Below are 27860 nucleotides of genomic sequence, written 5' to 3'. Positions count from 1 at the left end.
AAGATATTAGTAAATGATAGTTACCAGCATTCTATCTACACCGTAAACGATTTAATAGTTGATTCTTCTCTCCTTAACGCTACCGTGCTAATTAATCTTTTATTTATCATTTATATCACATTGTTCACATTATTCATTTAGCTTGAGTGCTCAGTGCTATACTATCTTTAGTTTCCTTCCGTCTCTCGACCCGTTTGGTTATCCTCGCTAACGCAATTATTATTTACATGAGGCTATTACATCGCTTAAAATAGTTAACCGACAGAAGTTTCAGTCGCGGCTAAACAGCTGATTGCGAAATGTCACTTCCGCAACATTTCCCGCTCGATCACATTTCTTTTCTTTCTTTTCACCTTTTTCCGTTTCAGTCCCGCACAGTTACAGTTGTGTTCCTGCATGTTTTGTGTGTATATGTGTGTGGTGAGTGTGTGTACATGTGTCACAGAGTATGCAGTACAATCATTTGCATCCATTGCACGACTTGAGGTCTCGTCAAATGAAAGCGTCCGCGTCGAAAATAATTCAACAAAACCGTTTTCTTTTTTTTTCTTTTCTTGACTAGTACCTCGAACCGGGTTTTTGCTCGGTCTTTCACCTTATTGCAAATTGAATTTTCCCGTTGTGTCCCGAACACTAAGAAGCGCATGATACGACAATGGACAATTAAATTTATCAAGCACATTAATGTAATTGATTAATTTCTCTCCTCTTTCTATTGAGGCGCCAGCAGATTAAATAACAATTCGGGAGATTCGTGTACTTGGAATATAACGACCTAAGATTTGAAAAAAAGAAAGAAGTCTACAGATTGATTAACGTAAACAAATTCTATAATCTACAGCATGAAGAACTTTTCTTATATAGAGTTTCTGTCGAGTCAGCGAAATATCTGACTGCCTTGAATGTTGAACAATGTTGATTCAATCGAGATACGTTTGTGTGACCTTGTAGCCCGTTAAAAGGCACGCATTTACATCTTAACTTGAATCGTTAATCATACCATTCGCGATTAAATAATTTAAAGGATACAAAACAAGTTTGCACGCGGATAGGAGATAGGTACTAGTAATATGCACAAACTGAGAACTGGCATTCGAGGGAGAGAGAGATCGTCAACAATCGCGCGTGCGAGGAGGCAAGGAAACGTTGCTACAATCATACGTTGAATCATATCGGAAAAGTATCTCGTTGCGTGAACGTCACACAATGAGAATATCAATTGTTACATGGTTTCATAGTGATAAATGTGCACTTCCAATGAGTTCATTGTTCCAGTCACTGTTGACGATCTCGTCGCTAGAATACCAAACAGAGACGTACAATACGATCTTACAAAAGCGAATAAACGTACGAAATATCGTTCGATAGATAAGGAACAGATCAAAATTACATTAAAATTGAAATTGAGATTTCCCACTCCATAAACGGCTTGTCATTCACCTCGCAACTTCTTCACCTACAACTTTCCACCTTCCAATAAATTTCATATAAAACTGTGGCATATGTAAGACGAAGGGATCTGAATCGAATCCAAGTCAGCTTCTCTCACACGGAACCACGCATCACCCTCGATTACATCGAATTTTTATTTCCAAAGATCAGAAAAAAAATATAATAAGAACTACGTTCAAATTTATTTATTTTTAAAATAAACACTTTGTGTTATTTATTTTTCCATATAGTCATCATTAACATTAAGATATTTAACCCAACATTTCACAAACGACAATAAACGTTTGTAGATCTTATTGTATCTTTCCCCCGGTTTTTTTTCCCCCATGTAGTTTTGATCTGTATCTTTATTGGACGATTCTCATGCATACGGAAAATAATGAAAAATAGTGTAATAGATATTTCGATAAATGCGTGCGATCGTTCTAGCTTTCCAAACAGTTGTGAGCATTATCATTCCCTTCTATTCTACTCGAGATGTTCTCGGTTATTATGCAAAGATCGCGTTACAGAAATGAAATGTTTGTACAAAAGCATGGAACGTTAAGATGCACACGTATTCACGAGACAGATCACAATGATGACGGCGACTTAGAATATACATTTCTAAATCCTTTCCATGTGACGAAATCTGAGCATGAAGAAATCAATATGTTCGTAGCGCGTTGCAATTATGCATTCGTGAAAAGCGCGATAGCGATTCGTAATACGCATGTAAACATATAATAAATACAGAGGAATAAATACTTAATATGTATTACTACAAACCTATATAATCTGTTGCCACCGTTTCTAAATAACTTCTGCCTTTATCATCGATTTAACAAGATTTAATGCATCTTGCGATTGAATTGTCAAAATTAAACAGACGGATCTCTACATAGAGTTCAATATCCGTTCTCCACAGCCGTTTAATCAATTTTAAGACACAAAACTCATCGTAATGTTCGATTTTTCAACCTTCACTCACTAAATAATTAAATCCAAACCATTCCGTGTTATTTCATTAGACATGAGCCTTTACTTTTAATTTAATATCATTCTAAGTGTACCGTCATTATCATTTCCTGTGATACTTCTTCAAGTTGCAGTAAGATATGATGAAACTTGTCAATTTAAGTCTTACAAAATACAGTCAAGCAATTTAAAAGTTATGCAAAAAATAAAATTTGTTCCATTGCAAGTCAAAGCCTTCTCTTGTTTTGTTTCATAGGAAAAAATACTTTGGATTCACAAAGTAACATAAAACACTTAAAAAAAGGGTTATCTGTCAAAGTAAGCATAATGAAGAAATTCCCGACTCGAGAATATAACGAAACAATGATCCAAATAGCGTACGAGACCGGAAGCCTTAAAAGTTTTAAAAGCGTCAATTCGTCACCACGTTCGTTAACGTGAAAGCTTGTTCATTCTTGGACACTCGGGCTATTGTCATAAATTAATTGTTTAAACTTTACATTTAATTTACTTGCAATAAACTATCCTCCTTAATCAAATCAAGGTACCGTGTATAATATATATATCGCATGTGTTGAGCAAGGACTTTTTCTCACACTTTCTCAGTCGATTTACTCCTCGGAAGAGCTCGTATTTCGAATGTCAGTCCTCATGGGACACAAGTGACATCTCAGAATGCAAGACCATTTTGATATTAGAAGTAGCACAATAGATGAACATTCTTCTCCCATAACATTCCTTCACGGTATTCATTATCTGTCGTAAAACAATTCCAGATTTAAATCGCTTATTCTCGTTAATTCATCGCTAACACATCTAAGCGATTCCAACAGATGACAAAAGATAGATTTACTTCAGACAACGTAGAGATTTACTCGAAAAACACCGGCAAATCGTATTTTGATATTCCAGCGCGATCAGATTAATTTCGCCTTTCCTTGAGTCTGTCAGACGGTCGAATTTGAGGTCGAAGAGGGTTGCGTGCTGGAAACTGTTGCCGCCGTCGTTGAGGCCGCCGTCGACGTTGACGGTGAGCTCACCACGACAACCGGTTTCACTAAAGTCGTGGTGTTAAGATACTGAGTGTTTACGAGCGGCATTTGTCCCACGGACTTGAGAATCGGCGTAGTGATCATCTTTCCCGCAAGGCTTGACGGTGCCAAGATGTGAGCGGTCACCTGGCTACCTTGGGAGACAACGGTCATTGGCGTGACGATCGGAGTCAGGCCGGAGAGAGGAGCGTGCTGACTAACGATGTGGGCTATACTCTCTGTGGACGGAGAGTTCTGCATCATTGTCGAGGCTGGTTTACCTGCGGCGGCTTGAAGTGACACTCCGTGACTTAAAGTTAATCCTGTAACCGCAAGATAATGAGCATAGGGATGGGATCGAGTTCAATATGTAATTAAAGATCCAAGTGTCAAATCCAACAATCAAGTTTTATTTTCTAGGATTCGAATAATATTCATAAGAAATAATATTGATATTTTATACATTAGACTTGCAAAATAATCGATCCCGAATTAGTTACTTTCAAATTTTTAAACGAGTTGAATACCTGCAGGATTTGCGAAATGTACTTTAACATATAAATTTCTGAAGAATCGAATCTTTTACAAATAGTACTCGAACTCTAACAAAAGAATCAAGTTGTCAGTTTAAAGAATGTAATGTGTAAAGATTTTAAATAATTTTTATTCTATTTTTTAAATCATTTTCAACGATTAACAATCTAATATCTGTAATTATAAAAAAATATATTAAAATAATTGTCACTTTAAATGTTTTGATTCGAAGAAACATAAAATGTCTAGTAAAATACTCATAAAAGGTTCCAACATATTTGATCTAGGTTCAAGTGCACCTGGAAATAATACTTTTGTTATTCGAGGTACTCGTAGAGGATTCGAATCATTTTGTCTAAGATCGAGCCTACTTAAAAATGTTGCTTTTAGTTTTTGAAGTGATCATAGACGGTTCAAAACTACGCCAACAGATTTGACTACTTGTATTATAAAATTAAATCTGCTAAATAAACGTATCAAGCTTTCTTTGCCGTGCTGTACCGTACAACATTCGTAGAAACGTGAACGAATATTTCGAATATAATGGAACTAGTATGCACGTTGCGCTGTCATACGTACCATTTGCTGGAAGTATGTTTAATTCCGCACCACCGGGAAGTCTTGCCAATTCCGAGCCGTTACCGCCGACGAGCGTTACACCACCGACCATCTTATGCGTGTTCTGCGTATCTCCCGTTCTTATTCTTGTCTGGGCGTCTACAATAAAGAAACGATTATTATTTGAGCAATCCAGAGCTCATGTGCGGACTCTTGCGAGATCAGGCCGTCTATGTTAAATCTGCCTACAAAAACGTATACTCACTCGACACGTTTAGCGCGGGCGAATGCGTGGCGAGAACCAATGATCGACCCTCATTCCCCGAGTGCACGAAGGTAACGGGTCTAACATCGCTCGCAGATGACTGCACGGCCAATGCGAGCGGCCTGTCGTTGTTGGACAGATTGGAGTGCACGAATGTCACTCGGTTGTCGTTTGCGGTGGATGAGTGAACGACGAGTACAGGCCTCGGTTCGCTTCCAGTGTTCGACTGCACGGCGATTAGCGGCGGTCTGGACTGATCCGAGGAGTTCTGCACCGCCAACGTCAAGGGTCTTGATTCGTTGTTGCCGGTGGTGTGGGTGACCAAAAGCTGCCGCGTATCCCCCGGTATTACCCTTAGTCCCGGTCCGATGTGCTGCAAAGCTGGCACGATGGTAGCGAGACCCTGACTCGTGTTCAACATCTGGGCGCTGATCGGTAGGTGTAGCTGATGCGGCTGTTGCACTATATTGGCGGTAGGCGACGTAGTGACCTTCTCCTGAAATGAAAACACCATTCTGTCTATCCTTCTGTAGGTCAATCTTTAACACTTTTAATGCTGATGAATCTATATATGTACATATACATATATATTTTTTTTTGCATTTTGGCAAATTCACTTGGGATGCGCTTTACGAGCTTTCATACATGTGTTTCAGTAAAGGGCTAAATGAAAATGAAGGAATAAACTTGCTTTTTGCGAGTTATTTGCAAAAAGTCATTAATATCTTGATTTTACAAAGTCAAGATATTAAATTTTTTCTTTTTAAACTAAATCTGTTAATAATTTTCTGCAAATTGCTCACTGCAAAGTTCATTAAAAAATCCTAAAATATATTTATATGTTTCCTTAAATAATTTTAAAAATTCCGTTCAATAATTTTTAAAGAAACAATTTAAAAATTTAGAATTGATATTACCGTAATTTAATTTTATCTTAGGCTAATAAATTCTCTGAGACCTTGACTTTTCCCAGTTCATTTCACGGTTTTTCCTGATCATTTAATTCCCTGACTTTTTTCAGTTTTCCTTGACCGCTAACAACTCTAGTTCGTGATCATTTGTCCTTGTCAGCTAGGTCTAAACAGATGTATGAAAAAGTATGCACAATGAGTATTATTGTCAGTTACACTACGGGAATCGTTCAACTTTGGATAGTTTCGAAATAATTATTTTAGTGATAGATAACAGGCCATTAAATACATCTATCACAATAAACAATATGAAATTACAGAGTGTGAGAAACTATCGTTTCAAATAAAAAGTTAAAAGAAATATTTATACGACGTTCAATGCTGGTTTCAAATCCAACGTAGGCAATTCTAAAAAAATATATATATATGAAATGAAGTGACTAAGAAGGCATGTCACACGTTTTCAAAGCCATTTCCAGTCAACAATCTGTAAGCGGCTCTGCAAACGCGTGGTGATTTGTTGTGGCACCAATTTATTGTAAAATCGTAATATTTGCGATTTCGCCTTGGATGTGGTGCGGGAAAATAACTTGTCGTTTCGTCCAGTTCGGGGAGAGGGGAGAACGTACCTGCGTTGGAGTAGAAATGCTGGGTGCGGATACCGTTCCAGCAGTCGAACTCGCGGGTGGGCTCTCCCTGGAACCTCGCGCAAGATCCTGCGTTTGGCAAACGATACCCGCGGTCGTAGTCTGATTATGAATATTGGAAGTCGTGCTAATGGACTGCAATGCTTGCGGGGAACTGGCCGTCGTTACGCTGTTTAGACTGCTCGTGCTGCTGTACCTCGTGCCACCCCGTGGTAGTCCAGTAACATCAACCTCCGTACTTTCTGAGATTTTTTAAAGGAGATTGTCGGTTAAAAAAATGTTGATAAAATAAATGAACTTTCTTTCACAAAATAAAGAAAAATTACTTTGACAATATAGAAGAACTCTTTTCAAACAAGAATAAATAAACAAATCAAAAGTGGACATTTAAGAGAGAGTAGGATAGAAAATATTAGAGATAAGATCGTGAAATTTTTTTTCTCAAAATAACATTTCCACAGATTTTTCATTGAATATTTTTGGTAACAATTAACAATATCTCGCTATCTTTTTTATGGCTAACGTCTTTAAACTTCAGATAAAAGAGGGTTGAAATATAAATCTGCCTGCAAAGCAAAGGAGAAGTTTTACTCGTGAAAATCCTTCCATAAAAAGTAATCTCTGTGACATGACGAAATTTTTTTTAATATCACAAATATATCTCACCGTTTTTTACGGTCACCGCATCCGTCCCGGGATTCTGTTCCAGCAAAAGAGAATTAATGTCTATAGGATCCCAATTTGCATTGAGTTCTTTCTTCAATGCCACCAATCTCTGTTGAGCCGCGATCTTCTCTCTGGCGAGCCTCTCCATCTCATGTTCGTAATCTCGTTCTTTCTTTCGCAATGCCTGCGGCACGAGAAGAAACATTTTGCATTATTAAAACCATTCTCTCTCAAACATTAACATAACACCTTTATATAACAACTATAATGTTTTTTTCTTCCCTTCGATGTATATACTGCTAGCCGAAAGCTTGAAATTGCATATAACATTTAAAAATATTCCAGTAAAACACTAACTACTTAAAAGTCTAATTTATGCCTTATTTAATATTTTTTTCTTAATTTGAAAGTAAATGGGCATATTGTATATTTAACACAGTTGTGATTAACATAGCGTTGTTTAATTTAAAAAAATGGACGTAGTTAGTCTATCAATAGTTTAATAAATATGCTATTCTGATATTTAGCTCTGCCGACCAAAAGTTTGAGACGATTAATTAAAAATGTCTATTATATGAAATAAAAAATCAAACTTATGCATTATAATTTAATATTTTTATTATTTTATTCATTGATATGAAATGACTGGACATAGTCCATTTTTTTTATTAAACCATCCTAAAGCTTTTTTTCCAAAATTGAACTGGTGACTATTTTAAGAGATAGGTTGAAGAGTCCGTTAGAAAAAATAGATAAAATTGTAGCTAGATTATCTAGATTAGTGATTGCATTTAAGAGTGGCTCCTCTTTGACAACAAAAGTGTCTAATATTCTTTTCGTCATGTAAAAAATATTTTCTGTACAACTTTCAAACATTTTGTATTACGTTTAGATAACTTCGACGTTGACGCCCTTGTCACTTTTGATACTGTAGCGAAATGCATCGTGCGTAACTGCGACGGCGTCGGACGATAAAAGTCCAGAGAGCAGCGCGTTGCTGGTTGCTGTTACGTGCCGCGTAGCGTGACACCGATGGCCGGCGGTCACGTGGAACCGATATAGGTAATGCCTCTCGTACAAAAATGCAATACGCACGGAGATGATACGATATACACGGAAGAAAAAAAGGGAGGACGCGGAAACCACAAGGGGAAGGATTAAAGAAACAACGCGAGATGAAGGGAAAAAGAATTTTCACGTAGAGAAATTGGTTACAATTAATGTCGAAATGTGGTGCAAGATGCAGCTTCCGAGTGTCTTTCCCTCACGTCACGCCGTCTCGAGTTGACAATTGTTGCTCGAGGATCACAGTTTGTCTTGTGACGGCCGCTTTTTAAAACGATATACATTATTCTCGACGATGAGTTTCAACAATTTGCACATCGACCATGAATGAGATCTCGCGGGTATAAGTTTAATTCGCGATGCGACACGCGTCCGCGTTAAATCGCTGTGCAGAATTTTTGCGCGCGGTTGCACGCAACTGTAAATTTATTCGACAATGAATATAGGAATTCAGAATGCGCACTGTTACGTGCCGCAACTGTTATCTTAGGATTTTAAGATTTCTAACTATAAGTCTTTTTTTTCTCTGAATTTCCCTAACAAATAATGTCTAATATAATTAGGGATGGGATTAAGTTCAACATGTAATTAAAAATCCAATAATCAGTTTTATTTTCTAAGATTCGAGTAATATTAATTTAATCATATTTTTACGATGTTTAATTTCGCCTGATATTTGTCAAAATTATCAAAAAATAATATATTAAAATCTGAAAATTGTTTTATACAAAAGTTTTGATTCGAAGGAACGTAAAAATTTTAGTACAGTATTCATGAAAGATTCAAACATTTTCATATCTGATCTATATTTGATTCAGATTCAAGTCCGTTTGGAAATAATACTCTTGTTTTTCCATTTCGTCCAAGTTCGAGACTGTACTTAAAAGTACTGCTTTTATTTTTCGAAATAACCATAGACTGTTCGAAAGTACGCCAACAGATTTGAACCTATACTTGTAAGATACTTAATTTCATCGCTAAAATATAAAATCCCATTAAACCTTTGTTTTAAAATCTGTGTTGCAATCTTTGAATCTTTTCTCGAAATACTCGCAATACATGATAATAAAAAGACTTATTCCTATCCAAATAGATCTTCGTTCTTTACTATAAAAATTATCGCATTTTACGTAACAGGCTGCAACTTGCCTGTATGTACTTGTTCGCTGCATGGAGAATAGAGAGGTTTGAAGACTTCTTTTCGTCTTGCGCCGGTAGTTGCTTCTTTAGAAGTTCAAAACACTCCTTCAGATGCGCCCTTCGATTTTTCTCCAACTTGTTGTGTACTTCCCTGGTGCCGGCCCGAATCACGCATGTTCTGCAATGAGAAGATATGAATCGTAAAACAATAAGTTGGGTGGGATAAATAAAAGAATTAATTCCCTTTCTCCCTCTCAATCCTATATTTATGAATTTAGGGTAGCGGTTTTGCAGTTACGGTGCTTTTCTACGTGATCTATACGACGCGATCGTGTAACGCCACGCATTACCGCCGCGCGATGCAACACGCTGAGCGACGCGTCGTGCACGTGCCATTCACCCTGGACACGTGCACGGCGTAAATAGGTATAGCCGGCTGTAACGTCGGCGACGGCGTCGGCTCGTGCACGGAGAGGAGCGGCAAGGAGAGAAGATGAGGCGAGAACGCGCGAAGCAACAGGCTGACGTATCGACTCGCGATGGAATGTGTCGGTGTCGCCGCGTAAGCATGTGTCCATCATAGGCAGACATTATCGCGTCTATTTTAGACGGATTCGAATATAACAGCATTGATAAGGCATAACGCAAGAAATAACTAAATTAATAAAGCCTCCTCCTAGTTTGATTCTTAGTCCAATTTTTAATTCTTACAATAGCTCAGTTCTCAGTTTGATATTGGCGAGACCAGATTAGCTCGCGATACGGTTGAAAATAGAATTGTTCCGTCGCAAAATCACCTAAATGTTACCATGGAAAATAATCTGGATTTACAATATATCTCTAGAAGGATTGAGAGGACGCGAAGATAAAGTAAAGAAAAATAGAAAAGTTAGGCGAGCTTACCCGGATCGGTGTTTCTTATTGTCGTGGTTCGTTTCAACGTCGACAACGAGATTACCCGTACTTTGCTGGGACTGATTCGGATTGTGATTCTCCATATAATTATTATGTATGCTATGATGATCACTATGATGGTGATGTTGCTGTTGTTGCTGGTGATGTTGCTGCTGTTGCTGTTGTTGCTGTTGTTGCTGTTGTTGCTGCTGCGGCTGTTGTGAATGATGATGGTGAGGATGAGGATGATGAGACACGGAATGGAGCGCAGTCAGTTGAACAGAATTTGATCCGGTTGACGATGGCGTGGCTCGCGTGCTGGAGACCACGGAGGTACCTCGGGAAGCTATCGTAAAACTCATTCTGCTGTTCTCCAACGGTTCTTCCTCTGCAACATCATTAGAATGACTTTAGCTAGACCGTTAAAAAGCAACTGAAGAACTTAACTGCATACTTCGAAGAAATAAATTTTAGCAAAATATTTTTATCCGTCTTAGAAAGCTCAGAAATTATTTCCAGTACTTAGTAACATGTAATCTTAATTTTTTTCAAGGTACAGGTTTAAAACGATTCAGAAACGAGCTCTTCAATTAAAATAAAAAAAATATATATATATATATTCGCATAACTTTTTGTATTATATTAGAGGGACGCGCATCGTCATTCGGGAAGTTCTCGAGGCGAGACGACAACACTACAGCCAAAATTTTATTGCCCCGGCTTTATCGTATTATCCCTTTCATTCTGGATATAGACACACATTCACGGAGGCACTACGATTCCTGGCATTCCACAGATGCAGACGACAAAGCTCCCGGCTTGCCATTCTATTCTACGCTCTCGAGCTTGAATGGCCACGCTTTCGCCTAAGATTAGCGCAGATATTCTCTGGAGTGACGATGGCTTCGAGCGAGCCAATCATTTTGTCAACGATTTATTTCTTGCATAGAGCACCGAAAATTATAATATATTTGATAATTCACTTGGCCATGTTTGCAGCTTAACACATCAGATATTATTTTATTTATAATATTTAGAATAATTAAAAATATATAATCGGATACGTGATTTGTTATACGTGCAATAGCAATCGAATATATGGAGTATAATTTTGTTGCATGGGATTTTATTTACGAGAAAATCAGTTTTGAAAATCAAATAATAACGCGAGATTCTCCTGTTATTGTTCAATATAATTAATTTTTAATCACATTGTGATATAAATCGCCCAATGATCATCACGGGCATCAAAGTAATAATTTTCACATAGATAACAACGGCCAAGCTACCCACGTATTTAACATTCAAACGAATTCCGCTTGTAATGCCCATGGAATATCCACGCGTAGAATATTTACGCAAGAATATCTTACGCCCTAAGGAGTATCGCGCAAATCTTTGAGCAGCGATTTATGCCTCGCCTGGACGAGAGAGGATAACAAATTCGCGAACGGCCGCAACGTCTCGCTACCGAGCACGAAAAGAAGCTTCCTCTCTCCATCCTCGGTACGATAAATTAGCGCAGCACGTGTACGCACATGCAGCTAGTCCATTCATGTGCGAGTCGACTTGGCAGCGGCCGCCCCGTCGCATAGCTCGCGTCTCTTCCTAAATCTATTCCTAACGCCCGAAGACGTGAATCGCGAGCGTATATCCACGCGAGAGAGGACAACGAGAAACCGAGAAACTGACGACGGCATTGGGTACATCCATTGCCTTTCGAAATTAATTGCAGACGGTTAATTCCTAATATATAAACGTATGCATCTATGCATGTATCTATGCTGATTTGTGTCGCTTCGCAATCGAGAAATCTTCACAGAGCACTTTAATAATTTATTAAACTAACATTTCGATATTGTGCTGTCAATTATATGGTATGGTGGTGTAAGTCAAATTTTTAAAAATATTTTTTTGTATGCGCAGATGAAGTTTATATATTGTATGGATTGCATCTATGCACGCGAGAAAAAATTTAAAAAAATTTGACTTACACCACTATGACTTTTACCCCTCCATATATATGATAAATCTGAAATCAATTGTTCGTCGGTGAAAATGTCAAATGCGATCGGTGTTTATAACAATTTTCAATTATCTTTTCGTCACACACATTTTCGTGTAAATCTTTACGAATCAAGATTATAAAATACACTTAAAATTAAATACAATAAAGTTAATTTGAAAAATGTATAAATATACATATAAAGATTTTAAATCAACTTACGATTATAATCAACGATTAATAATCTAATATTTGTAATTATTAAAAAATAATATATTAAAAAAAATTGTCGCTTTATACAAATGTTTTAACTCGAATAGACGTAAAATTTCTTGTAAACTACTCATAAAAGATTCCAACATATTTGACCTAGGTTCAAGTGCACTTGGAAATAATATTCTTATTTTTCGAGGTACTCATAGAGAATTCAAACTCATTTCGTCCAAGGTCGAATCTACTTGAAAGTATTGCTTTTATTTTTTTCGATAATTATATAGAGAGTTCGAAACTACATCGGCAAATTCAAACTTATATAATATACTTAATCCTATCACCAATTGTAAGTAGTATTGAAGTGTCAGTCTAATAAATCATCGCTGCGAGTCGAAAATGTTCCTCGATTTTGAATTGACACAAAATCTTTTCTTCAACTTTTTGCATAGCGAGTTAAAGTGTTAAACATTTCCCGTGTATACATTCGATCAATCTTCTATACAAAAATGCACAAAACGCTATTAGACTAGCAAGTCCAGAGCGAATTGCCACTCGTTCTCTAGTTTGCAGTAATAAATTTCGTACTCGGAGTATTTGCATGTTCGCTCACATGCGAGCAAAACCGCGGCGTGATTTTCCTTTCAAATGATATGCCAATCGGTTCAACGGGATTTTTTTCGCGAGCACACGAGTGTCCAGTAGTTTATTTGGCGTGAGGAATGTATAATATATGTTACAGGATAGCGTCGCATCCGCGCAAAACCGCGCCGGGACTACTTGAAAAGTATTATTATCGTCCTATCCTACGTGTCTGATTTCTTGAAAAGCTTATACGGTACGCACTGCACTCTTCGATGCATATGCGTTTGAATATTTCAAAATAGAAACTTGTTAAACGATAACTCGAAAACTCTCGTTTCTCACATTAGAGAATTTTATTACATTAAAATTGCGTAAATTTGTAACGTCACTGACGAATCTACGCATAAAAAGTATCGAATGTGCATCCATTTAGAAATTCCAATTTTGTTAATTGACAAGTGTTACGTACGCATGCTTCTATTACAATGTTTAACTCCAACGTGTAAAAGTCACGTTATACTTATTGCTTGATTGCATATTATATTGTTACGATGACACAAATAAATAAGAGGTCGGGAATAATGTCGATTCTACTGTATTCTGCATACATCGGACTTGGGCGGATATCATCAATCATATCAGTTGTCCGAGATACTGAATTAATATATGTATTAATCAATAGTCCGTTAATCAGCGTTCCCTGCAAATATAGAAATAGATCGGGAATGGAATTTTAAAGAACTGTCCGCGGTCGATAATTCAAAAGTCAGACATTCGCGAGTCACGATGGACTGTCGATTTCTGGACGAATCGGCGAAACTTTTATTCCGTCGGGAAAAAAAAATCCATTCGCGGGAGCAACGTTCGAGAATGCACGTCATTTGCGCTGACGTAACATATGATTTCCTCGTGAGAATGACTGCGCCGGTTAGAGAACGCGTCCTTCAGAAAACCGTTCCATTCTCCCTTTCTTTTCACTTAACGAGAAAGAAATCCACGTTGTAGTCATCTGCCGCGTATTTGCGTATAATCCACGCGTTTAAGCAATCAGATGCAATGAAACGTTGGTTATCGATTAAACGAAACACCGTGAAATGGACCTAAATATATAATTCTTATATTATTGTACTAGTCGTTCTTGAATTTACACCTTTATTCCACGTACTAAGCAATATTTAAACAAATCAACTTTTCTTTTTCATGTATTCCTTATTTTCGTCGGATCGATTGTCTGAGAATTTGCCCGTCAGCAATTACGTGAAACGTTATCAACTCTTTTACAATGTTTTACGAAGATTTATTAATATATTCACGCGTGGAAGGGAAGATAGAGAGAGGGGAGAGAAAGAGAGAGAGAGAGAGAGAGAAATGTAGCAGCCGCCCGCCAGTTCTGCACTTGTCAATAAATAATTAGTAATAAACAAATCTTGTTTACCGCATTATATACGCTGGGTAGAACCGTTGGTTTCACCAATTTCACCGATCGTATTATACAAAATATCTCGCTCTATTCACGAATGTTGGCACAGGCACGCTGCATCTATGAATATCGAGTTCAGATAAGCAATTTTTCCTTCTTTCTTCTTCTTTTGCTTTGCCAACTTGAGTTTTTTTTTCTTAAAAATCAGCGGTCCGTACTGCCTACTGGCGTATAACATAATATTTACATTCCTCGCATTTTCTACACTTTGCATATCTCATTTCTCGCACGCTCAACTTGATAGTCGCGAGGTATAGGAGTTATTTGACTTGGAAATACTCTACGAACTATAAATAGTCCGATTTCCATATCTTGTATCCGCAGACATACTTCAAATTCATGGCCCTTGACGATCCTCGTCGAAATCACACTGGGCGAATTCGCGTCGTTTTTAGAAAATGCATGCATTGCAAAGTAGTGATAAAACAACCCAAGTTCCCAACTGAAAGTAAGGACTGAGGATCGTGAAAGTAATATTTATCCGGATTGTAACATTCCGTATCGATAGCTGGCAGGGAGAGTAAAAAATGGAACCAACTAATTCGCGAAGAAATAACGATAAAAGCCCGAGGATCTTTATTCGCGTGAGATCGACAAAAAATCGAATCTACAAGCAGAAAATGCGGTAATGGGATGTTAATCAAAGCGTATAGTCGTTTTCGAAATGATATATTAAAACCACCGATAACGAGCCGATAATCCGTGCAATAATTCATCTAAAGAATAAAATTAGCAAAGACACGATTTTTCAAGATTACAGGAATCTATTTGTGGCATAAACTTTTAACTTGAAAAAGTCAGAAATATCGGGTATTTCTGAACAATACGTATTTTTTTCAAAAGATAGATTTTTTTTTCTTGGATTAATTTATCGGGTTATTAAATAGATCGGGTCCACTCATCTAAACAAACGACAAACTTCGCTTGAAATGCACGATAATTTGGAATGTTCATTAAATTACTTCCAACTCGAAAATGATCGTCGGTTCCTTTAAAATTCGACACGATTCTCGCGCAAATAACAATTTAACTTTTCAACGCGCGAGCGAATAGTAGCGTAGCGACTAGCGACGTTAGCCCGCGAGATGAAATCCGAGAAGTCACTCTCCCATTTTCCTGTCTCGATAAAATTGAAAACAGTTCGCCGCAGACACATTCTGCCACATTTTCCGCGCGCGGACGTTTCACTGCCAGCTTCGACCGAAATATTCGCACAATCCGCGAAAATATATCGTCGACACGCGTCCATTTGCGCGCGCGAGGCGTGATTTCGTGTAGCTCGTGCGAAATATCTCATTTACAACAGTATGAAAATGCATGCCAATACTCTTTGCTGTTTACCTCGACGATACGAGTATCGAGGATAATTATAAGCAATGCTATGGGAGATAAAAACGCCCGTGCAGACACCGCTACAAAAACCAACAATTGTTCATCTAATTATAACTTGCTGCTTTTCAAAGAGTTTTTTTATACATAAACTTGAATTTACGAAAAAGTTCTTCTTTCTTTCGCTTCTGCGATAACTTTAAAGGTTTCTTGCTACACTTCTTACCATATTTTTTCACATCGATAAATAACACAATACTATGCCTTCTAAACGCAATTGAAGAAAATGTGTTTGCTAGTAATAGTATGTAAATAAAGACATAAATTTTATGACATTTTTCAATAGGTCAGTAGCAAGTGTATAATTTAAATGACTGACCATTAAGCTAGCGTGATTCAATATCGCGTATGATCAAAAATTGAATTTATATGCATCTATCCTTGCTTCAACTCTTTCGAGGTGAAGACGCTTCTGAAAAACAGCGGCAGACGATATACGAGCGATTAAAATTTGCCTGTGTCGTAAACATAAATTTTTCGGAGCAATAAAATACGCTATTAAATGCTCTGAGAGAAGCTTTAACGTAAAGCGCGAAGACAGATGTTTTTAGATACTAGAATCGACGGCAATCGCGGTCGTCCGTCTAAAGATAAAATTTCAGAATCGGAGCGCCATTTATCAGAATCTCGTTTGCGAGACAATTCAAACTCGGAAGTCAAGCAGAATAAATCAGATCGTTGCAAAATCTGATTTCGTGAGAAGATCCCATTTCATCTTTGAAACGCTCTATCTAGCATCTACGAAGTCTTGTTTCCATAGTTGTTCCCGACTGTTACGTGGCGCGTTCGAAAAGTAAAGGACTGATATGCGCTCGTATGTGCCAGATATGCCACGCGACAGAACCGGATATTTCGCAAAGATAAATGTAAAAGTTCTTCTTAAAAATACATATTTTACTCTGTGAATATATTTTTAAGACTGGAGTATTTTACACCTCACGCAAGTAATGCACAGAGTTAATAATCTATCTGTTAAATTATTAATCGGTTTGATTAATTAATGATTTGGCAGCGCCGATATTTCCGACATTCAAGAGGAATTCCGCGAAAATAGTATTCATTGCACATGGAAAGTAATTAGATTCTTTTCATTTTATACGTGAAATAAAGTCGAACGATTAATACGTTTTAATATAGGTATTTTCAGAGACCACAACACTCAAAACAATTAACACTCGTCATGTTGAATCAGTTTCAATAATTCGATAACAGATTATACAAATTAATTAATAATAAGTGGAACTCGATCGATATGTGAATATCACAAATAAATAGAGATACGCCTCTTTCAATCGGGATCTTAATTAAGTCTATTAATATTTTTTGTGTGAATTTATATCCATCCAATTTATATTCCACCCAGCAAATTGCGCGCTGATTATTTTTGTCTTGAAACACAGTCCCGGAATTAGAATTGTAAATTCACATGTTAAATTTAAAAACTATCAATTGAAATTTCATAAAGACTACCGGTTTGACGAAAGAGACGAAGGGTTGAGAGGGAGAGACGACGTACGTCTCTCCCTCTGGGTGACTTTTTGAACAGGATATTTTCAGGACACGCGCGGTAGGGATCTCACCGAGCAGGTAGTGCCGTATCCATTTTTTCTTCGGTGGAGGTGGTGTCCAATCGCTACTGTGTCGCGGCGTCTCGCCACCGTTGACGACGTCGATTATACCGACGATCCGCGTCGGCGCCGGCGACGGTGGGTTATTCGCGTCCGTCAGGTCGCTCACGTTGTTGTTCGTCTCGGCGACGACGTCGACGACGGCGCTCAGGCTCGCGCGCGAATGCATTACCGGCGACGTGATACCGTCCGGTAGCAGGAGAACACCCATCCTTCTTAAGATCGCGCAAATCGGAACGCGCGCGACCGGAAAACTTCCGTTTAAGCTCTCGCTGTGGGAAAAGTCGATCGACCGGACGCTATATCCGCCTCTTCGCCGCTATCATCGTCATCGATGTCGCCGTCGTCGTCGCCGAATCGTTAGATTTCGCTGTCACTGGCCCAGGTCGAGTGAGTCCGTTCTCCAGAACGAGAAGGCCGCGCCAGAAAAACTGTCGCGGGAATGCGAAACGTACAACGTGGAGAGAGGTCTGACGTCGCGGTGCCGCGGCGGTGACGGTTACGATTACGGCGACCACGGCAGAGAAGGGAGGGTACGACGAGGACTAACAACGGCAAGGTCGTTGGCGCGCTAGAGAAAAGCTCAACTTTCGAAACCCATTCGCCGCGAGATAGCGAATCCGCTCGAGCGATTTCGAGGGTCGCGCTGCCGCTCGTCCACCTCATTTCTCACGGGGTGATCCTCGAAGGAACATCTTTCAACGCGAATTTCCCAATGAAAATTGCGCCCGTGTCAAGGCCAATCGTTGCGTCATTCGTGCATCTGATACGCGTCACGCGTTGTTTTAAATTAAACGAAACGGAGTTCGATAAATGCTTTGCAGCAGAAAGGAACGTTGATGGCGAAGAACAGATCCCAGTTTCAACGCAGTCTCGCACTTCACGCCACTCCGTGACTCTACGGATCGGCAATACGTGTCGTACACATGTCGTTCTAATTTCTAATTCGAGTGATCGCGATACGTCTGTACTTCCGCGAACGCCAGTCAGCTGTTTCCCCGACTCGGTTCCGAAACCGGCGATCGCGACCAATCGATCGCGGCGATCGAGCGAGACTCGAGTACCGCGTGAGTCACGGGCACCGACTGAGATCTAAGCTTGCGTGCCGCCGTCTCCAGCCAGCCCGAGGATGACGTCCTCGTGCCTCCCTTCTCGTCAGACAGCGGTGGTGGCGGTAAGCGGCGGCGGCGGCGGTGGCGGCGGCAGCAACTCCCCTCCTATCCCTTCCGCGAGAAGTGACATCCCCGTCTTCGCGAGAATTGCCTTCAGTGGCTCCACTGCTCCGGTCACCACTCGGCGCGATCACTCTGTCCTTATCGCGCGAAGGATCTCTTCCGTAACAACGTGACACGTCGGCACTCGAGATAACTCCGGAATCCGTCCGGTTGCGCACGTTCTATCTGGGGCACTGCAGCGATCTCCAGTGCCGGATTTATCTACGGGCACGTGCCTCCGTAATCAAAATTTTCAACATACTCCGTTTCCAAGACCTCTTTTTCCAAGAAAAAGATTTTCACTTTATCATCTTTAATTTACGACGCAGTTTTGAATGATTTAATAACAATGCGAGATATACTCACCATCGATAATCAGCATCTTCTCTTCACAAAAGAGATCGTCTGACTCTGTGCGTTCTCTCTTACATTTGGCACCTGAGAGAGAACAAAAAAATCGTTTATTCGTTACATGTTATATCTTATCAATAATGAATATAAAATAATTTAAAAATTATGAAGGCGTATATACTGTTCACAAAACAATTAAGTAAAAACTGTGAAATTAAGGTGCTATTTAATCCTGATAGAGACAAGATAAGGGTGGCTGTTCATTCGAAGTCAAATTTTTATCGTTTGCAAGAGATGCTTTATATCTCAACACAAATCTCTAAGATTTGTTATTTTACATAAAACAGAAAAGTAACTTTTTTTTATACATATATAGCATCTGTATTTCAGCTTATCTTCGTCTGGATTTGTTTGCAGACTTAACTCAGACATTTTTTTCTCTATTCTGCGAATATTACATACCCTCAAATTTTACAATCATTTTTTTTTGCTAACAATCATTATTCGGTTCAAGTTATTTTTGATTTTCCTCCCGATGATAAGAATATCAACGCAAATGCATGGCATACACGAACGTATACAAGTACGCATACATGTGTAGAGGGGCGCGCCGCCTTCTCGCGCGTCCTTCCATATCTCGTCTCCCTATCTATATCCCAGATTTTCGCAAGAGCATCTCACGCCGTAAAGGCGACTGGTGAATCCACAGGTCGATAAGGTATGAAAAATTGAAAGAAGCGGGTCTCCACGTGCTAGGTGAGGAGAATCCCCTAGAAGGGTCCGGACAATGCAACGGGTGGGAGCTGTAATTTAGTAGTGGGGGCCGCACGAGCGTGTAATACACACGAGGGTGGGGAGGCACCCAAACTTGCCGGAGCAGCTCTGTCTCGCTTCAATTCGCGCTCGCCCGTCACCCCTCCCCAGCCGCAAAGGAACCGGCAACGTCGCAAATTGATCAGGACGCCACGCGGCCGTCACACCGGGTGGGGGTTTAGCCGGGGACTAAGCGCATGCGTACTCAGGCGGCCGATTCGTCCGCGTGTTCACCGCTCGTTGCTGACTGCACTCCCATACTTCCCTTCTATCACCTTCTACCTCTTCGAGACATGTACATACACACATGCATAATAGGAAATTTATTGCAAAATAAAATTTTCTAAATTAGTTTGATTACAGGCTACACTTCTCTCTTGCACAGAAATAAAACTGATTTTATTATTAACATCTACTTCTACTCTGTCGTGATATGCAGTATAGTATTGTATTTATTCTGTCGAGTTTTCGGGATGAATGCATTCTTCTCTTTTTCAAACTATAACATACAATTAATCTTTAATTTCCACAAACTGAAAGCTTGGACTTTTATTTTAGTTAAACTGATTACTGATTGTGAGCTGAAACTATACACAAATTCGTTTAAACCTATAATTAAGTCCAGTTTATCTAATCTCTGACGAGTAACTACCGTTTGTAAAGTTTAAAGTTTCTGCTGATAAATAACATATTTGTTTTTATAAATATAAAGAATAAAGATTGGAATTGCTTACGGATATAAATGCGCGCGCGTGCATATGCATGTGTGTATGTACCGTTATCAGATTTGTAATTCTGTTATTGAGATAAAAAATTCAAGCGTCTCATAAGAAATATATATAAGATTTTAACACAATGATTTTTAAAATTATGCAAACGTTTCGTGATTGGCCAGGACACGTATCACAGGTATGAAAATAAAATAATTAAGTAGAAAATTCATATATTCGTGGAAGGATTTAAACGCATGTTTCTCACTAGCCAAGTAAATGAAACGAGCTGCAGGTGACGCCGGAAATCGTATAATTTCTCTCTCATAGAGACAGCGTGCGCATATCATAGCGTAGCGCGGCGTAAAATATGGGGGAAGACAGTCGCATTACGACGTTATAAAGTGGAATTGCATCCTTCAGCCGCGTGCACGATAGATGGTCTTAAATGATCGTTTAACACACGTTGCCGGTTACATCAGGTATAATCACGCGCCGGTCGTGCCGGCGCAACACGCGCACCAGGATAACAGACCGGATGCGCGAAGATAGAGAGCGAATTACGGCGTTTAAACCATCCGCATTACGACCAGAGTCTCGCGCGCGCGAACGACACTCGCGAAACTTTTTCATTCTGAGGCAAAAAGGGATCTCTTATTAACTAAATTCTGTATACACAATTTATAAAATACAAATATATAGTTCGTAACATACGCTCATTATACCTTGACTTTAATCATGCGCGCGTTGACTTTAATAGACAATCCCTTCCAATGTGTCAACACGATATTATTGAAAGATTAAAGAAACAGAAAGAAAGAGAGAGAGAGGGAGGGAGGGAGGGAGAGAAAGCATTAACAGCTGCGCGCACGAGTAGATGGCGCACTCATGAATGAAGCGCGAGTGGCCACCGCACCGTAGTTTCAGAGTCAGTGACCGGATCGTCCCCTTCCCCTTCGCCTTTCTTCTCCTCGTTTAGCGACTGAACACGCGCGCGGTACCCGGGTTTACCGTCCCTCCCTTCCACTGCTCCAACCCTCCCTCCCCCCCTTCCCGCCACTGCGTCGCCGCATCACCTCTACTCTACAGTCGCCATCGGGGCTCTTCCTTCCTCCCGCCTCCAAGTTTACCGCTTTACCTTTCCCTCCCTACGTACCCGCGATGATTCGACCTCGTCGGATATCTACAGCACTTCTCCGTCGTCCCCCCTTCCGTCTGAGAGTCACCCGACTTCCGCCACCCTCCGAGATCTCCCTCACCGCTCGTATCTCCCCTCTTGCCCCCCTTTTCCTTCTCTCCCACCCTCTGTCTCGCTCTGCGTGCAAGTGGTTCGAATGCGCGCGTACGTTGATTCTGCCGCACGAGCAAAGAGATGCGAAGCGCACCGGCAAGTCGGTCTGGTCGGATCCTTTGCGCTTCTCCGTGCCGTTCCCTTCTCCGCCCCCTACCGTCGTCCAACGAGCGAACCTAAGGCCTGCTCTCCCCTCTCATACACGTATCTCGTTTTCTTTGTCTTCTCTCGTAACCCCTGTAAATATTCACCTTTATCCGCGATGCACTTTCGCGCGTGTCTAGCGTGTCTACGTCACGAGAAAGGGAAAATTCCATCGTCCTCGGTGCTGTCTCGGGGGGGGCAGGAGGGGGAAGTGTAATAAGCTCGACTTACCAGCGACTGCGAGCGCGGGATTAACGTTGGAGTAGCAAAACGCACGTCACACGACAGTACTCGTGACTTTCATTACGGGACAACAAAGTGGCGTTTCTTTTGTCTTAAATCACGTTTTGCATATTTTCGAGAAATTTTCAAATTGTCACAAATTCTCGACGATTTCCGCGAAGCATAAAGAGAAGAAGGATAAAAGGGGAGAAAGAGAGAGAGAAAAAAAAAGAGAAAGCGACGATTTAATCGCACGTGTCGTCATCTGGACAGCTTTTTTCACGAGGGACTTGTCTTGCAGGAGTGGCGACTAGTCAACTTGAGAGAATTTAATGGCAACCGAAGGGATACGATGTCAATGATTCGGTTAATTCCCTGTTCATAAACGTTCAGGGACGGTATACGATCGACGACTGATAGGCTATATCTAACGAAGTTGGTCACTAGTCGCACAAAAGTAACGTTCAATATTTTATACTACATCTCCATTTTGCGATGATAAAATAAAAGATAGGGAACGTAGTCGATGCAAGGCCAAGGTAGGCCGGCCTCTCTCGTTCCAAGGCACGTTATCTGACGCGCTGGGCTCGTCTTCGTTACTTTCTCCCCGTGTTCGCCATGGTTGAGAAACACTGCCACGAGGTAAATCATACCTAATTTGGAGGCGGTGAACGCGTGGTCATCGCACGCAACTACGCGTGCCAGTGCTTCTCAGACACGATTGTTAACGCAACGTGTTATTGTTTTCGCCAAGTTTATCTGCGTGAGACATAGAGAGAAAGGGTCTCCTACTTCCCCTAATAAGGCCAACCTTGCCAATATCTCGTAGCAAAACTACATATATCACTGAAATTTGAAACAAAAATATCTTTCACCGAAAACTGATTGAATCGCACGTTTGCGAAAAATTTATCGTTTCGAAACGATAACTCGTATTTATGTATCTGTTTGTGAGTATAATCCCGGAAATCCGTCATTCAGAAAGAGATTGTGATATGTTTTTCGGAAGATTGCAGTTTCACAGTTATACAATTCTTTTTATCGATCTCATCGATTTCTCTATCTAATCAAAGAGAGGCAAGGGTAATATGCGTTACCTTCTACACATCTCTTATTCGCAGATATGATAAAAGGGCACGCGTGCGCCTACTTAGCGAAAACTCACAATTTTAATCGCATTTCGTTTATGTGCTACTTTCAAAACCTGTTTGTCTTATCATCGGGGAAGGATAAAGATAACATCTTTCAGACACAACAGTGCATCCTTGCCCATTTTGACACGTTGAATTTTCGCACAATGCAATGGCTCGATCGATATTTCTGCGTCTCGAGAAGCGGACGCGGTTATCAGTAGATTACTCGCTACTTCACGGCACAGAAAAATAAGCAATTGTCGCGACTGATAATGCAATGGCAGAGCGAAAACGCACGTGGCACTCATGCGTCATTATCTACGTTCGCAAGAAAAAGCATAGCGCAGCTGAGACTGCGTTTTCGCGTACAGATTTAACGTTAATACATTGACAGCCATGACATGTCATTCATACGTGACGTGACATTTCTTGTTTCCGAGAGTAAAATTCATATTTAAATCGCGAAAAGAACTCAATTTTGAAGTTGATAATATTATAGCAATATTTTAATCTACCTTAAGTTTGACAGCAAAAGAAATTAAATTATTAAGAGAAAAAACGCGTGTTTGGCTTTCTGGAAATTTTTCGCGAAATTAATAATTCGTACGTAAAATCACATGGCAATCGAGCAGGTTTGCACAAAATCAATCTTATACGATTGCAACGCAACGTAACGCCATTGCATCTCTCCATCGTAGTGACGCGTCGTAAAAGGTCGCGCCGGAGAAGCGGCGCGTGGTACTCACCACGTGGCTCGCCGGAGACATAAGCGTGATTGGAGTGAGTCGGCGCAGGCGCGAACGAGTGCTGATCGCAGGAGGAGGAGGAGGACGAGGTGCTCGCCAGGCGCTCCCGCTTCTTCTCTTCCTGTTCGACATAGTAGGCCGCTTGCAGTAACGTTTCCAGGCTCATCCTGCGGCCGGTTTGCTGCTCTATCCCAACGGGCGTGGAGGGGTGGGGAGCGCGCTGGTGATGGCGGCGGTGATGCTGCTCCTGCTGTTGCTCCGTCGAGTCTCTGGATTCGCGAACACCCGCCAGATGATCGTGATCGTTCTGACTCCGCCGCATCGAACCGCCGGCGTCGCGGCAGCCGCAAACACCGACGCCGCAGCCGCAGCCGCCGTCGGTTCCCGGACGCCGGCGATGAATCGGCAGGAGCAAGTCGCGAGCCCGACTCCCGGTCCGCTGCCCTCCTCACCCCTCCTCCTTCGCTGCTGCCGCTGCTGCCCGCCGCGTACGACGACAAGCTGCGTGCGGGGAAAAAACGGGTCGTTAATAAACAAGCATTACTTCTATCGATCTGATAAAATCAGATAAGAGTAACGATTTCATTCAATGACATTTAAAAATCTTCCCGCTACATGTAATCTATTGAATCAATTGAATGTTCAGTCAGGGCGCGATAACTTTTCGGAACAAGGTGGCATGGAGGTGGGAGAGATTACCGTCCCGTAGCGTTTCTATCGCCAAATTCATAGAGAAAACACATGGAGAGAGAAAGGGAGTCTCTCTCTCTCTCTCTCGACGCGATTTCCTGCGTTTTGTTTAGAGCTCGCTTGGCCTGGACGGCGTTATCGGGCTTATCTAGAGGGTGTCGTGGACATCGCGGACACGACCGGTGTGTGTCTACGACGTACGTCACGTGACGTACACGCGTGACGTAACGCAGTCGCGCGGGAAGCCTTTCCATCTCCCCCCCCCCCCCCCCCGCCCCCCACTCACGCCGCTGCCGCTCTTGCAACAGCGCATCAGACAGAGCGCACCGCGCAGGCGCGTCGCGACTCTTTTTTTCCTGCAGCGCAGAACGACGGCACGTATCTCAAGCTCACGTCGCCGGAGCCGAGAATCGAGCACTGAGCAGACTGCTCGAAAAAGGCCGAGGATGCTCCGAGACTCGAGACAGCTGCATTCGCGAAAGCGACGTAGATCGGGTATTTGAAAAATCAGCCTTTTTAAGCGCATGTCACATACCGATTTCCGATAGATTATTTCAAAACGTACGAGGCACAGCCTCGATGTTAAACCTGCACCTTTCCTCTCATTCTAAATAGACTCGCACGTTTCGTTATTCGATCTTTCTGTCTCAGGACGGTTAACGTCTCGCGCGATTTTATTTCATAATTTAAACGATTAACAGAGGGGCTCACTATGTACGAGGTCGATATCGTGGCCGATCGGAAATCGACAATTCATGGGAGCGTGCAAACGTAGCGGCGCTCTCGCGGATCACCTTGTTCCCCCGGTCGGGCGGTCGCTCGAACGTGCGTGGTGAAAAAAAAAAGAAAGGGGCGACCGGCAGTGGCGTCTCGTTACGTGGCGTTCGCGTGCGCAAAAACGGCCACGAGAATGCCACACATTGTTGCATCGTATCGGCGCGAAGAAATCACATAGTCCTCGCCACAAAAAAGAAACGAAGGAAGAGAGAGAGAGAGAGAGAGAGAGAGAGAGAGAGAGAGAGAGAGAGAAAATTTACGTCCCTCGCGAACGACGAGCGGTCGCGGCGAACAGGAGGCGAGACTTTGCTGTACCTACAAGGTTTCGAATGGACGTAAGAGAAAGGCGATGTGCGCGTACTCCGAGTCGCGATAATTCCCAAAAGCAAACATTCGAGAGTCAAAATTGCATCGAGAAAAAAATCGCGAAAAGAGAAAATAAAAAAAAAATAGGAAAGCCGAGAAACGGAATGAATCTTTTGGGCTCGACGCGACGATTTGAAAGCCAAGTGTACTTCGGTGGACGGAATCGCGAAAGCGGACGACGCGACGGTCGCGTTCGCATTCTCCGCGGGAGACGCGCGGGGTCTCGGGTCTCGGCACGCGAAAATAGTGGAGGGAGCGGACGCGCGGAACGGAACGGAGCGGAGCGGAGTAGAGCGGAGCAGCGTGGCGTGGCGCGGCGCGTCGCGGCGCGACCGAACGATTCGCGATGATTAGCCAGCGACAACGGAGATGTGATCGTCGTCGGTGGCAGCGACAGCGGAAACGAGACGTGCGCGAGGCTTAAACGGCGACGGATGTCGTCGCGAAAATTCGAAGGAGCGTAACCGCGGCGAGCTCCAAAAATTGACAAAGCAATACGCACGTTAGAACGGTCAACGACGCACGCAACACCGGGCCAATCGCGACGCCCGCGGCCCGCGACGTCACCGGCTGGACGCCGCGCCATTGGCCAGCTCTATTATGGCACGGAAAACACGCCACGCAACCATCTCTATACACATGTTAATTAAATAGGCGCTAGTAACGGAGATAATGGTTCGCCGAGGCTCGCCCGCGCTCACGCTCGCGCTCTGTCCCTCTCTCGCTCGCTCTCTTTCTTTCTTTCTTTCTCTCTCTCTCTCTCTCCCTCTCTCTCTCTCTCTCTCCCTCCCTCCCTTCCTCTCTCCCACGGTTCCCGTCTCCTTCCTCCCGCTCCGTCCTCCGTCCCTATTACTCTTTCTCTCGAACGGGCGTGGTGGTTCGAGCAAGAGAGAAAGACATAGTCGGAGATAAATAGAGATAGAAAGAAAAGATATATGGTAAGGGGTGCACTTCTGCCAAAACTTACAGATTGAAACACGTTGCGTGTTGAGCCGCACGTCCCGTGCACGTAGAGGTCCCCGGCCAGGGCCAGGTAGGACACTAGAGAGCGGCGGACGTGGACGGAGAATCGTGTCGGTCGTTCTCTAGTCCCCGCTCTAACTCACTCTCCTGTCGAAAACGATCGGCCGGATCGGCGGCGATTCTGTGAGCGCGCGTGGTCTCCCCGAAATCGGATCGGATCGGGTCAGGATTCCGTAAACCGCAAGAGCGGCCGACGCGACGGCGAGTCGCGGCTCGCGGCGAGAGAAATGCCCGCGTTCTCGCGAGCGCGCGCGACGACCGCGCGACGGGACACGGGACCGACCGTTTCGGAGCGCGCGGCGAAACGCGGGTTATAACCTGATCGATCTGGCGCGTGGCGGTGGCATTTTACAAGTGCTGAAAACCACTGCGCATCAAACTGCCATGCTTGCTCGGCCACGATTCACGTGTCCGGGCACCGTGGCGCGGGCCAATCGTCGCGCGGCTCGTGACGTCACCCGGCTGTATCGACGAATGAACGCGGCCCATGTGACGCAGCAGTCCCGCTGGGCGTGTGAGACGAGTATCGCGGAGCGGCCTGCCTTCGCGACTTGGCGAGTCGTTCACTCGCCCCGTCGATCGGTCATCGTCGTCGCCCTCGTCGTCGTCGACGCCGTCGCCGTCGCCGTCGTCGCGGCGCGTCGTATCCGGTCGATCCCTCGTCGGGACCCGCGCACTCCGTTCTAACGGCCGACCGTTCTTTCGCGCGTCGCGAACTTTATCTCCGCCGTGGACGCGAACGTAAACGTGAACGCACCGCACCGCACCGCGCCGCGCTAAATGTTCTTCCCTTCCCGCACCGCACGTTGCGCGACGTCGGGGAGGCGTACGAGCGTCCAGGCACGTACGCGGAACGCACGCGAGAAAACGACGCACACGGAGCACACCCGACACCCGGCTCGCCCGGGCAGACACTCGCGCTCGACGCGCTCCGATCGCGGCGGCAGCGGCGTCACCCTCCGC

General features: G+C 42.5%; 1 protein-coding gene across 2 annotated transcripts; it reads right to left on the bottom strand.

Moving 5' to 3' along the window:
• Nucleotides 1–73: 73 nt before the first annotated feature.
• LOC112453341 (max-binding protein MNT) lies at nucleotides 74–27852 on the bottom strand. 2 transcript variants are annotated; one of them, XM_025014054.1, is made up of 10 exons: nucleotides 26842–27852; nucleotides 24042–24542; nucleotides 18998–19069; nucleotides 10130–10508; nucleotides 9236–9404; nucleotides 7022–7205; nucleotides 6338–6597; nucleotides 4798–5293; nucleotides 4554–4691; nucleotides 74–3763 (listed from the first exon to the last, which is right to left on the bottom strand). In XM_025014054.1, exons 2-10 carry the CDS (start codon nucleotides 24361–24363, stop codon nucleotides 3357–3359), a joined length of 2427 nt encoding a protein of 808 aa, XP_024869822.1. In that variant the 5' UTR covers nucleotides 24364–24542; nucleotides 26842–27852; the 3' UTR covers nucleotides 74–3356. The 2 variants fall into 2 exon arrangements, with proteins under 2 accessions (XP_024869822.1, XP_024869823.1); XM_025014055.1 differs by lacking the exons at nucleotides 18998–19069; nucleotides 24042–24542; nucleotides 26842–27852 and adding an exon at nucleotides 17370–18539.
• Nucleotides 27853–27860: the final 8 nt, after the last annotated feature.

Source organism: Temnothorax curvispinosus, unplaced genomic scaffold, assembly GCF_003070985.1.
Source record: "Temnothorax curvispinosus isolate PA1 unplaced genomic scaffold, ASM307098v1 QBEX01004246.1, whole genome shotgun sequence".
NCBI lineage: Eukaryota > Metazoa > Arthropoda > Insecta > Hymenoptera > Formicidae > Temnothorax > Temnothorax curvispinosus.
Note: the sequence above shows the minus strand (reverse complement) of the source record. Positions and strands in the feature narration are given on the sequence as shown.

Coding starts and splice junctions, on each gene's coding strand:
- LOC112453341 (XM_025014054.1), bottom strand. CDS start 24,363: ATGCGGCGGAGTCAGAACGATCACGATCATCTGGCGGGTGTTCGCGAA. Junction 19,070..24,041: donor TGTCTCCGGCGAGCCACGTG/GTGAGTACCACG, acceptor GTTCTCTCTCAG/GTGCCAAATGTAAGAGAGAA. Junction 6,598..7,021: donor TGCGGTGACCGTAAAAAACG/GTGAGATATATT, acceptor AAAAAATCTCAG/AAAGTACGGAGGTTGATGTT.